Source organism: Lutjanus erythropterus, chromosome 6 (genome assembly GCF_056507025.1).
Source record: "Lutjanus erythropterus isolate fLutEry1 chromosome 6, fLutEry1.hap2, whole genome shotgun sequence".
Taxonomy (NCBI): domain Eukaryota; kingdom Metazoa; phylum Chordata; class Actinopteri; order Lutjaniformes; family Lutjanidae; genus Lutjanus; species Lutjanus erythropterus.
The window spans coordinates 31,523,397-31,541,993 of record NC_139322.1 but is presented as its reverse complement, the minus strand read 5'-3'; the positions used below and the strand labels follow the sequence as shown (position 1 = coordinate 31,541,993).

General features: G+C 38.7%; 1 protein-coding gene across 1 annotated transcript in view; it reads left to right on the top strand.

The window, feature by feature from the left end:
* The first annotated feature begins 1,058 nt into the window (after positions 1 to 1,058).
* gabrd (gamma-aminobutyric acid type A receptor subunit delta) overlaps positions 1,059 to 18,597 on the top strand; it is a 30,909-nt gene continuing 13,370 nt past the window's right edge. The window contains exon 1 of the mRNA XM_084721634.1: positions 1,059 to 1,449. Coding sequence (XP_084577760.1) covers positions 1,382 to 1,449 — 68 coding nt within the window. The 5' untranslated portion in view covers positions 1,059 to 1,381. The remainder of the gene's footprint in view (positions 1,450 to 18,597) is intronic.

Below are 18,597 nucleotides of genomic sequence, written 5' to 3'. Positions count from 1 at the left end.
ATCTTCAAAATGTGGTTTAGGAGAAGTCTAGGACAATAGCATATCTATCAACCCAAAGTAGCCAGAACTTTTAGTCCCAGGGATTACTTTTCAATGATCTAAAAGGTTCCTTGGGTTCGTTATCTGCCTTTCCACTGCAGTCTTAGGGCCTACAAACATATTAGGCAAATTGAATCAGTTGATGTATGGAAATAGTGTCACCTGCTTATACACTGAAATAAAATGCAGCGAGTACTCAACCAATCAGAAATGGTCAGCACTGCAAGCCCCTCCCCCAACCTTTCTGTACTATTGGAAAGCACTACTCCACTAGCAGACACTTTTTTTTTGGGGGGGGGGGGGGGTTAAAATAAAGTAGATCCTGGTCTCTGTGGTGGAAACGTGCTGAGTTCTTCCAAAGGTTCCTAGTACCTGGGCAGAGTTCCTTGGTGGAAATGTGGCTTAAGTAGGAAACGGGAAAGGATATCGTTGAAGGAGGTTTCAAAAGGATTGTGACTTAGAAAAGATCAGTTACCAAGTCATTCCTTATTTATCCCTCACACATTTCTTAGCAACTACTTACATTTCTGTGTCTGCTGTGATGTAAAGTGTTACTGAGTCTAACATGAGTTTAACCTACTTACTGATGGCCTGACAGTGGCCTGTTTGACTTTGTGGAAATACACTGAATAACCTGCTTCTGTTTCAATGGGGGAAGGTCTCCTAGACCAACTCTAGGAGTTTTGGGTTCCCCCACTTTGGCCCCACTGGGCCCCTCACTATTTGAGCTTCTGCTGTTGGTCCTTTTCCCACCAGACTGTAATACAACTTTGTGTGAGATGGTAATAATTACCTAATGGAGATGATTCAAATGTGTCAAACATTACATAATACAGTGAAGTCCTATGTTCGTGACATGCTTCCTGACGCCCCCCCCCCGCCTTCCGTGGCCAGATTGAATCTGACGTTTAGAGGCCAAGCAAAGGAGGGATCGACAGATTAGTGAGTCTCTCTCTCTCTCCATCCATCCCTCCCTCTCTCTCTCCCTCCTTCTCTCTCTCTCTCTGTGTGTGTGTTGCTGGAGGACAGGAGGCGGCGGCAGCAGCGGTGGATCGGCTCGGTGTTGCGGTCTGACGGGGAGTTTGGCTTCTCCTCGGTGCGCTCTCTCCTCTTGTGCGCTCCCGGACGCGGAGGAATTGGGGGGTCTGATCATGGGGTCAGCATCACCATCATCATCCTCAGCATCTTCAGCAGCATCAGCAGCGCACTTTACTTTCTTCTCGGCAGCGCCGGATCACGACGAGAGCGCACTAAAATAAAACTCCGTGGCTTTTTGTCGTCGCTTCATTCCGGGAAACTTTTCTTTTTCTCCCCCATCAATTATTGATCATAAAGCTGTGGAATGGAGGTCCCAACTTTCCTGCTGTCGAGTCTGGCTCTGCTCTTCGTTGGAGGGGATATTTTCACCAGGTGAGATCAGCCTCGCTTTTTTTTTCCCCCTCTGGCAGGTGTCTTATTGCAGTGAGCGCTCCAAAAATACAGCAGGTGAATAAAAAAGTTGGATGAACCATAAACTTAAAATATGATCAGAGAAGTCAAACCACTGTTGAAAGTAAAGATAACATCATCAGGACAGCAATGTAATAACCATGCCTTTCTATGGCGAGGCTGTCAATAACTAATACCACCAAATATCAATTGAAATTAAAAATAAATATCAATTAAAGCTAAAATATCTCCAGTTAGCGATCCTCTTCGCCTCCTCCGATTTCACCTCATTAATATTAATGCTCAGCACGCTTAAAGCTAAGTACATTAAATCTATGTGCTGTCTTTGCCCTCTACATACATTCTTACGTAAAAATACTTCTCCACACCCACAAGCAGAAGTCTGCTCTCTCCTCTGCTTTACCTCAGGGCACATGGACCTGATGACACTATTTGCATAATGCATATGCATAGAAACAGGTGACTGAATTTTTCATAGAGAAGAATGGGAGGTGAGGTGAGTGGGTGCGTTTTTGTGTAGCAGATAATGTCACCCACCTCTAGGCCTGTTCGATAGGGGTCAAACAGGCCTATCAGATGGCGGACAGGCCTCTGAACAGGACTAATACAGTATGTTCAAACAGAGCAGCCCCTCTAATATGTAACTAATATATAACCAGTGTGGTAGATGTTCAGTTTGGATAGAGCTGTGCAATATATCAATATTATATCAGCATCATAATGAGGCTACATATCATCTTTGACTTTGGATATCGTCACATCGTAATATGGCTCAAGTGTTCTCTTCTCCTGGTTTTAAAGGCTGCATTACAATAAAGTAATTTTTTGAACTTAACAGACTGTTTTAGCTGCTCTATTATTAACCTTTACCCACTCAGTCATTATATCTACATTACTGATGATGAGGCGATGATTGTGTAATATTTTGAACAATATTGTTGTGATCTATATTAGTATTTGGTCAAAAATATATCTATCATGATAGTACCCTAGTTAGTTAAGGTAGTTTGATCTACAGCAATGCATCACATTCTATGGTATCATCACTATTTTAGAATTAACAGTATTCTATTTTAGAGACAATGTAAAAATATCAAGATATATATCATATATCGCAGGTGTATCATAAAAATGCTGAGTATTTAGAAGTTATATCGTCCAGCTCCATCAGTTTGGAGAGCTGAAGAAGGGAATTCATAGATGGACGGCTTCCATCACAAATATTGTGCTGCAGTTGGCTGCAACAGCTCCTGTTTAGTGCACATTTTACTAAGATTTGTCTTCAGAAACGAACTGATGTTATTCAACTGAGGATCTCAACTGAGGTGAGACTGAGATTATGACAACACGGATCTTCTTGAGCTAGGAAAACCTTAAACCCCATGTCATTCAAAGTGATTTTACACATTCGTCGTCACATTGAATTTTAATCCAACCATGACCCCTGATTGTCAGTATATTATCCGGATTATGAATGACCCTCAAACACAAATTTCTTGGAAGCAGGTGCAGCTAAACCAGATGGTGCGTTTTAGTGCTTTAAGCTAGGGCTGAAATCTGTCAGTCGTTTCCTCGATTAATTGATTAGTTGTTTGGTCCATAAAATGTCAGAAAACAGAGAACAATTTCTATTACATCCTCAAATGTCTTTTTTTTCTTCACAGACAAAGGTATTTGGTTTGCTGTCATAGAGGGCTAAAGAGAAGCTCAAATCAGAAAATCTAGACATTTTCTTAAAAAATGGTTCAAAACAATTAATCAGTTAGTTGTTTGGTCCGTTGAAACGGATGAAACATCGTTTCCCAAATCCCAAGGTGATGTCCTCAAATGTCTCGTTTTGTCCACACGCCAAAGATATTCAGTTTGCTGTCATAGATGATTAAAGAAACCAGAAAATATTAACATTTGAAAAGCTGAAATCAGAGTTTGGACATTTTTTCTTTAAAAAAATGACTCAAAATGATTCAGAGAATGTCAAAAAATAGTGACAAATGTTGGTCATTTCCCAAATCCCAAGGTGACGTCATCAAATGTCTTGCTTTGTTCACAGCGTAAAAATATTCAGTTTACTGTCATGGAGGACAAAGGGTCTGAGAAGCTTAAATCAGAATATTTGGTCATTTTTTTCGTTAAAAATGTCTCAAAATGATCGTGATTAACTTAATAGTTGACAACTAAATGAGTAGTCGAGTAATCGTTGCAGCTCTTTTCAATAGAGCCCTGCGGTACATTAATTGGACACTCTTGTCCAAACACCCAATTCTTAGGATAACCAAGACTGACTACTGAGCCCCAGTTTCCCCACAGCCCATATGTTGGCACGTGCCTCCACTGAAAAGGGCAAAGGGTGAAGCTGCTTAAGCTTTGGGTGAAATTTGGGCAAATCTCTTCTATTGTCCCTCTTGGCTGTTCACCAGCAGAGGGAGTAATAGCTATTGTAATTGGATTTTCCTGCCTCTAGTCACTGCGGTTATTATTATTTTGTTCTCAGTACAATGCAGAGTGTAGGCTTTTTCTTGCACCTCATTATGTGTCAGCTCTCTTTTTCTCTGTCTCTCTCACACACACAATCATGCACGCACACACAAAAACATTGCTGCTTTGCCTTCGGTGGTTGAAAGTTGCAAACTGCTTCCTTCCCTCGCCCTTCTCCTCCTCCTCCTCCTCCTCCTCCTCCTCCTCCTCCTCCTCCTCCCTCTGAACAGAATTACTCTGCTTCTCTTTTTAGCTCCTCGTTCATCCATTTCACAAAAGTTGCTTAGCTAAGTTGTGCCTCGCCACCTTTGGTGTGGCATCAATTTCACAGCTTTTCTTCGCAGCTGAAGTGTCACTTACCCTTCACTTCACCAAACACAGTGCATCCGATAGTGTGATATCTGCAACAAAAACAACAAGGACTGGGATATGAAATGCTTAAGTCTAGTAAAGGACAGAATAATGAGAGGGTTAAGAATACAGAACATATCAACACATTATACACAGATTGGCTTGATCTTAGTTACAAACGTTTCCAAAAGCTTGATTTAACCTCAGAGGATAAGAGTGAAGCGGGTATTTTGTCAGATGATAAAATGACGAAAGTGTACAGTAGATATGAAAAAGGCTGGTCGTATTTTATATTTTTCCTCTTACTGTCAACAAATACTGTGAAAAGATCTTCTGTTCTCTCATTCTTGCCAAAAACTATTCCCATATACACGTTCTGGATGTTGTAAAAACTTATCAGCACAGCCTCATTCTCAGGTCGTCAAATACTGGTATTTTGTCACACCTCTCAGTGTCTCAGACAGATGCACAAAGCACTCTTTAAGCTGGTGTTGTAGTTACCGTGTCCACTAAGGTGCACATTAAATTCCGTCTTCGGAGGGTGTATACGTAAGCGCATTTATATATTTTTCGATGGACCTGTCCATGTGGCCACTACGCTGATCTCTGCACAAGTGTGGAACATGTCCTATAAACAGAACCACACATCAATGGTATTTAGAGCCGTCTGTGTGCGCGTCTGTTTGGGAGTATAATCCAGGCTTCAGCGTTTGAATGAGCAGTCTGTCCTCATTCCCAACTTGTCTGATGTTTTGTCACTGCCCCTCAGAGACTCACACAGACACACATGGCGCCTGTTAACTGCTGTAGGAGACTCACCAGGCGTTTGACGTAGTATAAAGATGGAGAAATTCATATATGAAGGTGGGGTGGATGTTTAGGTCAAACAAACACAGGTCTTATATCCTTTAAACCAGAGTTCTTGTCCCATGCGAAAAACAATAAGTTAAAGGTTTTAAGGTACATAATGTTACATGCGCCACATGACTTGTGTCATGTCGTTTTTGTCTTCCAAGTCGTGTCAGTGATGTCACATGATGTGTGTAATGTACAGTATGTTACAAAACACCAGAATGGGATGAGTTGGGATGAGAATGGATTGGTATGAGACGCACAAACCCATCCACATGAGGTGACGTAATGTACAGAGTGAGAAAAGTCAATTTACAGACAAGGCTGGAACACAGGACTTTCAGTGAGGAGGCTGGCATTTGCGTACTATGTGAAACCAAAAGTCAGTGCTCACTTAAAGTTTTAAGTTACATAATGCTACATGCTTCATGTGAGTTATGTCACGTGGCTTATGTAGCGTAACATACGTATTTCAAACCAAACCATGATCATTTCCTGGATTTAACCAAGTGCTTGATACCTAAACCTAAACAAACTGAGACTGTGTAACAACATTAACCATATATTAAAGGGCCTTTTTGGCAGAAATGTCTCACAGAGATGCTAAAGGTCACCTCATGCATCTGTTTGAGACATTAAGGGTGCGTCACGAGGTAATGTCTTTATTTGACAACCTGGGGTGAGACTGACTCAGACTGACTCAGAGTCGTGTCGGCTGAAAACTACAGTGCCCAGCTGATGTATGAAAAGTTTGACCTGTTTTAAAAGGTTTATGTCTTCAGTGGGAACAATAGGCTTTTTTTAGGTGCAGTTGTTATAATGTTATTGATTACACCTGTGCCTTTCTTGTAACAGGTCAAAACATTTGCTGTGAAAAAGGTTATTGGTTTCCATCAGGATAGACGTAGATAATGTTTTTTTATATATATATCAAGAAACAGACCCTTTCCACAGCAGCTATTTGACATGAAATAGCAGTGAAACCACAGGTGTTAATGATACTAATTACAGTTTTGTTCCATTCAGGTTGAACAGTCAGGGTGCTGCTATTGCTCACTTTAGATCACTGGAAAGGCTCTGCTACACTAAATGGAATGGGACCGCAATTAGTATAGTATAACCCTTGTTTATCAGACTATTTCATATCAATATGGCTGCTGTGAAGAAAAGTTTTTTGAGCAAGACAAAATATGTCATACGACCATCTCACTTGTAGCTAAATCTTCTAAATCTTCTACTATTCCTCACTTGCAGTACGTCCAACATATTTGCTGACATCAAACATGAAAGAATAACCAATTTCATAAGCAGACCAATTTTAATTTTTTTTTATTGTGAAGCCGCTTCACGAAATGTTGAATCTGAAATATATCTAGAGTTTAGTCATCTCTGATTACAGCAGATCAGTCCACAGTGAGGCTGATATCTGGTTGTCAAAGTTAAGAACAAGTACATAGGATTAAATCAAAGCAGCACAGATTCCCGTGTCCTACATGACCAAATTGAACATCATTTTACCATGACGATGACACAGCTTTGTTGATGACAATCAGGATTTGACCCGTCTAAACACAGCCTTAGTGTTGTAGGTCAGGGTGGTTACCGTCAGCTGAGAGGAAGACGAAAGAAGACGGCAACTTGCAGTATCTTAAAGCTGATTGTGGCAATATGTGACTAAAGCAATCTGGATCAAACCTGAGTAAACTGAGATAATGATAAGAATCATGTCCAAAACAACTTTAAAGGAAGAGTTTGGATTATTTGGGGTTGTATGAGGTACTTATCCATAGTTTTCCTACAGTAAATGTTGGTCTGCACACCCTCAGTTTTAAGGAGTACCAGTGTAGAAAACTGAACAATGTACTGCTGTGGACAGGGTCAGCCGCAAAACAAATTCTACCCCCCTAAAAAAAATCAATATCAGTTTAGTGTATGCTATATTTAGAACATTTTTACCACCTTACCTTGCTGTCAGATAACCTTTTCTGACAGGAAACTACCGTGACATAACCCAAATATCTGTCTTTCACCCCACCAGACTTCTTTGGCAAAAACAGTAATTTTATCTTGCAGAACATGTGAGGTGCTGGTCTACGACGGCCTCGGTCTGTTAGTTTGTTTGTGTTACCATGACTGGTGAATTCAAGCTATTTTTTTTTCAACACAGAAGTCACACAGTAACAAAACAAGCAACAAACGGATTGAGGCAGCGAGAGCACAGCAGCTCCCATGTTCTGTGAGGTAAAATGACTGATTATGCAAATGGAGTCTGGTTGGTTTAGAGAGAGAGATATTTGGTTTATATAACAGTATTTTTCTGTCAGAAAAGGCTGTGTGATAGTAGGGTAAAGTAGGAAAAATATCATGTCTAACATACTAATTCCTCTTATAATATGGACAGAAAATCTGAGTAGTATGTTTCATCTTTTCAGAAAGACATGCAAAGGAGGTAAACAGTTGGCATTTTGTTTTTATGTGCGCATATAAGATATGTCCAAACGTGGACATAAAAATGTGATGCAGCAGGATTTAATTCCCAACATTTCGTGATCTTTCTGGTCTGACGTGTCACACTTGTCCTTAAACCTGCATTGAAGTGACACAGTGCTCCTGACTAATCTGTGTAAGAGGCTGAGTCAGCGGATAAATCCCTCCCACTGTCCAGAGAGCACATTCCCCAATAACACAGTGATTTGATCATGTTCCTCTGGCTGCATGAAGTGGCTGTAAAGCCCGGCTCTGCTCTGGCAGCAGGATGAGGGGCTGCAGGGACACTTGAGTGCTTCCACTAAAAGCCTCCTACTCAGTTTAAGGTGACGCACCACGTGTAAACAGCAAGAGATTTATTCCAATAATTCTTCTGTCCAATCTGTTGAATATGCTCACAGACACGCACATTCTGATAACCAAATTCATATTAATTAGTCAGACTGGGAATTGCTTTGCAGTAGTCTCTCTAAATATCTAAAATTCCTCTATAAGCACATCAAATCTGACAGACTTATCAAGTATTTACTGAAAAAAATAGAGTTGAGAGATGCCATTTTGACAAAATTATTATTTTGGCTTTGATACAGCTACACAAACACAAACATAGAAAGAAAGGAATTCATTATTTTTTCATTGGTTGTTCATTTAACAAGATTGTACATAGTATTTAGAGTCCTAACAAAAACTGAGGACACTCAGGATAATGCCTTCTGTATTTTTGGGAAAATCTGAGTATTGATTCTAAAATTGAAATCATAAACATGATAGATATTAGGGTTGAACATTAACTGCTGAAATGGCAAAGTAAAATATCCAGTTTCTTTTCAATGTGTCACAACAAACCATTATAAATGAAGCATTTACAGAGATGCCACAGCCTACAAACACTATTCTCCAGACGTATGGGAACATACTTGTTTGGAACAGATCCATGCAAAAAATCACATCATCTTTTTTTTCAGTGAAAATAAATATTGCATTGCAATGTGTCAAAAATATTTGATTGTTTTTGCATGTTATTGTTTTTTTAATTGTATTTTTTGCATGTTTTTTTGCTAATATATATTTGATATGCTGATTCCACTATTTAATGTGTATTAGATATATTAAAGTGTGGCTAATGTTAGCCCAACAATAAATAAATAAATAAATAAATAAATAAAATATTGAGTATTTTCCCATCAGGATTTATTTGTGATGGGAAAGTTCTGATACAGCATATAGACCTCAGTGTTTTTTTAACAAAATTTAAAGATTATAGAATTTATGTCATCTGGTCAAATCAAACATTTAATCTCGCTGGGGATGCTCCCATAGATCAGCTGGTAAAGCGTTCGCCCCATGTACTGAGGCTGTTGGTCCTCTGCAGCAGTCACTGGTTCAATTCCTGCCTTATTCCCCCTCTCTCTACCCCCCTTTCCTGTCATATCTTCAGCTGTCCTTATCCAAAATAAAGGTAAAAGCCCAAAAAATGATCTAAAAAAAATGTCTTGCTAAATAAAATATCAAAATAAAAATTGTTTGACAAACTGAAGTAAAAATATTCTCACACTTGAGAGCCTGATATCACCAAATGTTTGCTATTTTTTTTAAAGATGCTGTAAACAGTTCTGAAAAAAAGATCTCAGGTAGTCAAATACTGTCACTTGGGGTTGGTGGCTGGGTTGGTATTTGATGACCCTGGAATGAGACAATCCAACGTCTTTCTCCAGAATCACTTACAGCTCCTTTAACATGGTAAAATAACATGGTTTCTGACGATTGAATAATTTGTCTGATGCAACCAAAATCACAGATTTCAGCAGGAATGTCTGATATTAAATTATTCAGCAACATCGTGTATTATTATTACCAGTTATTCCCTTTAAAGTTGAGCTCCACAGTTAACAAAAACAACTGACATTAACAGCTACAGGACCTGTCATGTCACACACTGAACTGTACAGTAACAGACCCTCTACGTTTTATTCTCTTCTGAGAAGAAGACTGGTGCTGTGAGCACCAGTTCATGAAAATGTTCTGCGTGTGCTGTGGCTCATCCCATAATCACGATACTGAAAGTAAGGATCTGAATTATTTGCTTTGTTTTGTCCTGTAAAGGAGCAACATCCGCTCATGCTGTACATCCAGTGATGAAAGCTGTTCAAGGACAAATGTCACCTTATTAAAATGTGGAGAAGCACAGGACACTCAGTGACCTGAACGACAGCCCTGCAGCAGTTTCCACTCTGATAAGGAGAAAGCTGCTCTACTGTAAATCTTCTTCACTAGCAGCTCTGTCCTGCACAGTGTGTTTATCCAGCAGATTCTACCGGAGATTTCACTGTATTTATCAGAACGGAAGCCAAGCTTCGAGTTTAGATAGACCAGTGTGTAACCAGAGGATCAGGGACACTGCTGAGGTGTCCTTCAGCAAGACGCCCTGAGCTCCAGGGCTGCTGTTCTGTAGCTGATCTCTGACCTGACTGCAGAAATCAGGGGGCAAGAGACGATTCAATGATATTAAAACACATTATGTTTTCTCACTGTGTTAAAGTCACTTGCTTTAAAAGAAAAGAAAGGACCAAACAAGAAAACAATTAAGACTTACACCAGTCAGTCGTGCAGCCTGAATCAGACTTGCAAAGCAGAAAAGACTTGTGCACTGTGTTAATTTTAGTTTCAGCTGTGGTCATGAAGTTCAATAAAGTGCTTTTGTAAGTTTTTCAGTCTTAAAGTTATCAGTGCAATCTACTCATGTACTTTAGTTCACTCAAGGTGTCTTTTCTTATACTGTATTATACAGCATAGGTTGAACAAGAGCACACAGTTTCTAGTTCATAAAATGTTATAATTTAAGTTTTCTTGACATCATGAATAGATCTGAACAAACTGAAGATAATACTGAGTGAACTTCTTAACAAAAGTTGACACAACAAATAAGCCCTTAGTTGAGTAACTTAAAAAACGTTTTGCAGCAGATTGCTTTACTTTAAGGCTTCTCAGCTTTGTTTTTTATAGTGTAGTATATGAGTGTAATTTGTGATTATTGCTTTTTTTGTATTGTACACTTTAAATTATCCATTCTCCATTTCCTCACATTTTCTCTCAATCATTCCCATTTTCCTTGTTGCTTACATGATGATGAGAAGGATGTTGGAAAGGATAAATTAAGGATTAAATGTGTGCTACATTACATCACATTCATTTGGCAGATGCTTTCATCCGCAGCAACTTACAAAAAGTGCATTCAAACCATGTAGGAGTAAAAGTGAGATATGAATCCAAAATTTGGAGTGTATCCTTTCTAAATAAATAACTAAAAGCATGTTCAGTGTTACAGTACGAGTGCTTAGCATTTTTTTTTTTCTTTTTTGAAAGGAGATATAATTAAGTGCTAGAAAGGGTTGTTGTGATGTAGCCTGAAGCAGAAGAGGCCACTCTCCTGACTACAGTGGGGAGCTCATTCCACTACTGTGGAGCCCTGACCGAGATGAGCAACCACAGGGTCCCCTGAGTGATGAGACGGCTAAATGTCTACAGGCGTTATAGGTTTTGAACATGGCTTGGAGGTGGGGAGGAGACGCTCCCTTCACTGCCCTGTAGGCCAACAGAGTTTTGAATGGGATGTGAACAGCAACAGGAAGCCAGGAGGAGAGGAAGAGGAGTGGTGCATGGGTGTAGATTTTAGGGGGGGATGCAGGGGAAATGTCCTTGTCAATATTTAGGACATGTGTCCCCCACAATAAAAACATGAAAGCAGCTTTTTATTTTGGCGAACTATTACCACGACTCATAGATGCAACAATGTGTCCAGTAAAATAGGTGGCGGTGTGCAGCCTCAAAGGTAATAGTTACAGTCTGCCATAAAATGGAAAGAGGAAGAAGCAAGTATACACAGTTTATTTTTTCTCGAAAAGTCCTAGGCCAAGTTATAAGATGTGATATCAGATAATGAGCTACAAGGTAACATGTTTCCAGTTTACCTTTAAGGTGCTGTTGGCAAGTTTAGTTAATAAAGCTTTTTACCAGCTAAGTTAGCAGCAGACAAGCTAATTTACCATTAGCTACACAGCAGCTGCCCAAAGACAGTCAAAAGAATGACAGCATGTGAGTGTGGGACATTTTAGAATCAGAATCAGAAATATTTTATTGGAATTTGAATTTCATAATTCAGAATTTAGATACAGGCTTTAAAGTCATCCTGCAGTGTAATAGTATAAATAGTAGCAAATAATAGATATTAGATTTTGATATACAGGAGAGTGGATATTTGAAAGCAATACAGTAAGCCTGACAGCCTTACGCCATTATATTAATATATATTTTCAATTCCCACTTGTTGTCAGACGTTTGTGTTTTGCTTTACATAAATCAAGATAACTCCGCCAAAAAGTGATAAGAAAAAAAAAAATCAGCAGAATGCACTAAGATACTAAGATAATAAAATCTATGCTCTTTCATTTCCCACCTGCCCAGAGCAAGCAACATACTGTGCAAGTTAATCTGGCAACTCACTTGGTAAAAAAAAAGAATTAAACTAGTCTTAAGGGTATAATCCACAACATTTTCCTGAAAAAAAAATAATAAAAAAAATTAATTTATTATCATATTAAAATGAATATCTTTGGGTTTTACACTAAGATTTTTTTTTAAAGACATCACCTTGGAATTAGAAAAACTGGGATGGACATTTTTCAGGATTTTCTGACATTTTATAGATGTTGCAGCTCTCGGTTTAACATAACATTTATTCTTTGTTGTTATTTAAAAACAGACCATAAAACAGTTTGTACAGGCACAAGTAAAAACTGATTTCAGGCAAGTAGTTTTCTGACCTTCTTGTCCGATCAGGCAAGTGAAAAAAATAAAACAATGAGGCTGAGACACAGGGGCTCCAGCAAGGAAAGAGTTGCAGTAGAGCAGGGACTATACCTTCTCTGGTGAGAATTCAATTCATTTGATTCTATCAAGCATAGGGAAATAAATGAAGAATTATAGAATTCATTTAGGTAATCATTAAATCTTTTAACACATCAAATAAAGATTTAGTCCAATATTATTACTTCTGGGACCGTTATGTCTAATGTGTCAAACATTAGCAGAGTCTAAATGCAGTCAATAAAAAGATGTGTTGCCGATTAAAAAGCAGTGTATTATTCATTACTCTCTATTATTCATTACTGTCCATTAATTGAGCAGCTGCCCGTTGAGATGTACTCCTTATTTATGTTTTATTGTGATTCATCCAAATGGATTTCATTGCTTTTGCGGTGCTGCCCATCTCACGCTGATGCCAGGAAAACAAATGAAACAGTGAGCGAGTTGCAGAGTCAGGATCAGGGGCCTGGCAGCCCTCTGCTCGTGTTCAGGTAACTAGCAGTGCCAGTATATAAAACTAATTAGGCTTGTTAGTGTGTGCTGCACACTATATTCACAAAAAGACGCCATAAATTTGAGAGAGGCTGCTGCTCTTTGTCTTTCCCCTTCTCCGTCTCATCTCCCCATCTGTTTAATGTTAGCTCATAAACAGACGTGTGCAGATCCAGGCCCCGGGAGAGACGTTCACTGAATGTGAAATAAATACAGAAGGAAGAGAGAGGAGCATCTGGAAATACACGCTCACTATCAACTGTTTGTCATGGATGGAGGGGTGAGAAAATAGAGAAGGTGCAAATGTTTAGTGAATCTCCATATAAAAGCAAACGTTCAACCACATACACGTCCTTTAACAGCGTGCTGTAATATGAGCGTTTCCTTGGAGAGCTGCGTTCCTGAGTCCGTGGTCATAAAAATGTTAATTCAGGTCAGGAAATCAAGAAATAAACGCTTTTTCTCAAACATCAATTTACAGAGTGAGAGAAAATCTGACCTGCTCTTTAGAGAGAAGCAATTAATTAAAGCAATAATCTGTGACATTTTGAATAAATGTCCACTTTCACAGCTTGTAGCAATTAACGATTTAAAGACGTGGACATATGATTTCAATAATCAGTCAGTTAAAGGGTAACTTCTGTATTTTTCAATCTGGACCCTATTTTTCATGTTTTTGTGTCTAAGTGACTAATGGGGACAATTTTTGAAATTGGTCCAGTGTTGAGGGAGAGCGCTGCAGCAGGCAGAGGCAAAACTAAGCTACAGTGTAATCCTTATGGACAACAGTACGTCCAATGAAAGTGCATGTTTTTGCCACTGACAGGCTCAGATTGTGTCTGACAGCATTAAGGAAAAGACTGCAACAGAGACACAGAGTCAAATAAGTTTTGTTTAACCAGAAACAGCTGTTTTATTGTTCTTGCCAAACTAACCAAACTCCATTTTCAAAACTGTCATTTTAATAACGTCATTGTCACTGTCATTCAAACTCGACAGAAACAAAACGAAATTCACCAAAAACATATTGGCTTGTCTTTCCACTGTTTCAACAATCACCGTCCCTGGTTTGGTTGAGTTAAAGTCTTTTTTCCCCCCACAGAGTTAAAAGATTTGAAAATGTTCTGGCCGTACACACTGTCTATCCCCACTGCTCCTCTGATGTCAGACCTCCCTCTCGCTCTTCTCCAGATATTTTAAGTTTTTTTTTTTATCGAACCAGAATTGGTGATTGGAGCAGTGGAAAGACAAGCCAAGACGTTTTTGGTGACTTTTATTTTGTTTCTGTTGAGTTGATGAAAGCAGATGAAACTGATGATGTTAAAATTACAGTTTTGTAAATGGAGCTTGTATAGTTTGGCAAGCGCAATAAAACAGCTGGTTCTGGTTAAATAATACGCACAGTATCTTACTAAAGTGGTCTGTCTGTAGGGATCCTTTTCGTAATGACATGTCACTTAGAACAACAATTTAATCCTGTCGGTGGAAAAAACAAACACTTTTGGTGGACGTAGTTTGACAGTGCACAGTTGCTTGGAGGGATTAGTTGTAGCTTAGTTTAGCTTCTGACGGCGTCAATGCTGGACCAATTTCAAACATTGTTGTCCTCATTAATTTCTTAGCCACCAAAACATGGGAAAACAGAGTCCTGGTTGTAAAATACCAAAGTGATCCTTCACATTTTCAGTGTCTGCAAGGTCTTTGGGATTAAAATGCTTCTGGTGTACAGGAAGTGACATGCTTCTGATGCATTTGGAATAAATAGACACCTGTGTGTGAGCAGCAACAGATAAACAGAGGGTCCAAATTCACTAACAGGACATCCAAGGAAATAGTAATTGTACTACTTCCTTATGGCATAGAGGGGATACAAGGTTACATTTCTGGAATATATAACTATATTAGAATCAATCATGAAAATTGTGGAAAGCTGCATAGAATATTGACCTTCTTCATGGCAGCCATACTGATATCAAACAGTAAACACAGGTGATACCAATGAAACTAGTTAAGGTTCCATTCCATTTAGTGTAGCAGAGCCTATCTCTAGTTGGTGGTTGTTTTCTTCAATTTTAAACAGCCACCATAGCTAATGAAAATCTATCTGACGTGACTCTGGCAGAAGTCATGTTCACAGACAAGGTAATATTACATTTTTATTTATTATTATTATAAATTATGTTATAATTTGTTTTAGTCATTTTTGCCAACTTCCTTCCTCATCCTTTGACACAGCCGACATATCCCACATTTTCACATAAATTAAAGCAAGTAGCTGGCAACAGCTATGCTATAGTGGAAATATTTGGGACAAAACAAGGACACAACTTAGCAAAATATGCAACATGTTTAGCAGTCTTAGACATTTAATGTGGAAATGTTACATATTATAGCTTCAGTTTGTATCATTGGTAACATCTGTGTATGTGGAAAAAGTCTATCCAGGCTTTTTAAATGTAAAATTAAAAAGGAAAGGTGTGAGATTATAATATTTTGTATGAAAAACACATAAATCTATTAATTGGGTCACTGACATGTTAGAGCAAGTTTCTGAAAGTTGCAGTAGACGTATACGGTAGGATTTGTCCCTTGCAGACACACACGGTCTCGTCCCCTCGTGATGTTTGACCTTGGTGTGTTAACGGATTTCTTGACAGAAAAGCTCTTTATTTCCACATTTAGAAACTGCCAATTAGTGGAGAAATCCAGTAGTCACATAGTGATTAATTAATTCACTCAGTGCTCCCATTTATTTCAGACATGACAGTGATTGCCAGACTAAAAATACATCTGCCACTACAAAATGGATTCACCAAGGAAACGTTAATGACATGGCAGAAATACTGCTTTTTTTTCTTTCTTACTATTTATATAGACATGCAGATATTTTTTTTGTTGCATGTTGTTCTGTGGTGGAAGTCCGTTTCACATGTAGCTGTGGGCGTAACTGCTTCGCTCTCTAGGAAGCCGACTTTCTTCAAATGTCAGCCTTATTTCAAAGGTCACTGACTGGCTTTTCATTGTTGGTCAATAATAGCACCTTCGATCAGGCCTCCATATGGTCCATTTTTCTATCAGTGACACCACCAGCCTTTGTGACTTTGAATGTCAGTGAAACCTTTAATTGTATTCAGTTTATTTACTGCACATCAGTCAGCTCTGAATCACAGAACTGCCTAAAAAGTGAGATTCTGTATCACAGCAAGCATCTGAAAAATGCCTGTGCTGAATAACAGCATATTATCGAATCCTTATGGCTCATGACTTGACTTGAGCTCAAATACATAAATGCCCACACAGTATCTGCATGGTATCTGTTTACAGGCTCGCTGTTTTGGAATGCAAAACTGCCACCTGGTGGTATCTGAGCTGCGCTGCTCCTCTGAAGTCCAACACCCAGGCAGTGGCTGTCAGTACAGGCTCTGGACCCTCTAGCAGTCCCCGAGGGCTCCAGAGGCCTAAGGGGAGTCCTTTTACACCAGCGAATAATTTTAATTTCTCTAATATTCCCCTCCTGAGAGGTTAGAGAAGCAGGGAAAGCATAAGGACTGCTTGAATTGAGGTGTCACTGTCACTTATGACAGCAATATAATAAGGTTCTAACTTGTTCTGATTAAAAGATTTACTAAATTTGAATATGTAGTCTAACGAGGACCCATTCCCACTAAAATGAAAAGGTCTGGAGGCTGGTGGACTGAGGCGCAGAATGATGTTCAGTCTGTGTGACATCTGAAGCTACGCTGGTAGATTTGGATCCGCTGTCAGCCTCCTTATGGACTAATGCACACTGCAGAGACGCGACTGAAGAAAAATATGCCAACCAGGCTTTAACCAATGTGGCCTTCATATGCTAATACAAGCTGAGATATTTGAAAGGCTGCAGCGGATGGCTGGTATTTTCTCCTAACATTCATTAGCTTAGAATTTGATCATTTTTATGCAAAAATCCCAGACAAATGTCATGTTGTTTTCTACTAACAATAACACATAATCATCCATAATTAATGTCTTAATTTGAATTACTCAAGAACACATCAGTTGTACTTACTATAACATATATACATTTAAACATAAAGTAACAATAAAACAGAGGGTACAAATAAAAAAGAACAAAGAGCATGCTTTATCTTACTTAAATGTCTTTAAATATTTCATGGAGCAGATTGTGTGCACATTTCTACTTATTGTTGGTATAAGAAACTCTGTCAATAATGAATAATTCAAAAGATCGATGGAGGAGATTTAGAAAATGTTATAGTATAGCCTATGGCAGAGTATAAAATCTACCAAAATAAATCTGTAAATATGTTGGATTTTCTTGTTTTTATTTTAACATCTTAAAACACCACACGCAGCTTCCAACTTTATATTGTATGATTGGCCTGATGGTCACAGTGATCCTCCATTCTGTTCAAGCATTGTATGTATCAACAATTAAACAAAAAGCATTTTGTTGTGTCACTGGTTGATGGCACCTACAAGTCTACATATGAAAACATGATTAATCAGGTTTGCAATATTTAGTTATTTCCTTAGCATTTAAAAAAGAAAGAATATGAATTATACCATACTCAAATTGAAATGATTATGTGTAATGTTACATGCAATGTAGAAGTGGTTGCTCATAGTGACGAACACCCTGAGATTTATCAACAACATTTCCCACAGCCATTTACAGCAATTTAGCCTCTTTTAGCTCATTGTTATGGTCTACTGCAGGGGTGGGCAATTATTTTTCACAGGGGGCCATGTGAGAACTTGATCAGGCTGGTGTGGGCCAGACACAAATGATATAACCTCCTAATAATGGCCAAATCTCTAATAATGGAATGGACAGAAGTGTTCTATGTAGGGCACTCCTGCTGTGGGTCACCCTTTCTGAATGGCCATGTGATAATTTTACTTTAGTTTTACAATGTACTATGTATACTAGCCAGTTTGCAATGATAGTAGCAGCAAAAGTAGAAGAACAACATAAAGAACATGGGTGAACAGCATCGAGTGAATAAAGTTATAGTTTAATTTAAAAGATACACTTCATTATCTTTACAAATGAACACAGCACTGACCCCTTTCAAAGTAAAGGTCTGATACTAGTTTGATGCTAAGTAAAATGCTATTGACTGTCTTGGCTAGACTTTTAATTTTTTTTAATTTCCATGATTGCCTTGCGGACCACATGAAACCTTTCAGTGGGCCGCATCCAGCCCCTTATTGGCTGACTTATTGGCTGATCAAATTGGAGCTATAAAGCTAACATTAAGTTTAAGTTGAGCTAATTTAGACTTGAATTTAGACTTTAGACTTGTGCTTGAATCTCACCACAGTTACTTGGGACTTGAAGACTTCCACATGTTACTCACTCCCACCTCTGCTAGGTCTGCTTGGTGACTAGCTGATGATCATAGAAGAGCGTTTATCAGCAGATAGTTAACAGATAGTTAATATTGGACTTAACATTTGACAAGAGGACGGACACATGACTTCAGATAAATGCTAATGTTGCTCTGTGCCTACTGGATGTGTAAAAAGGCAAATTTAGTTGCTAACATGTTTGCCAAAACAGCTTTATAAGATGATGATATGTCA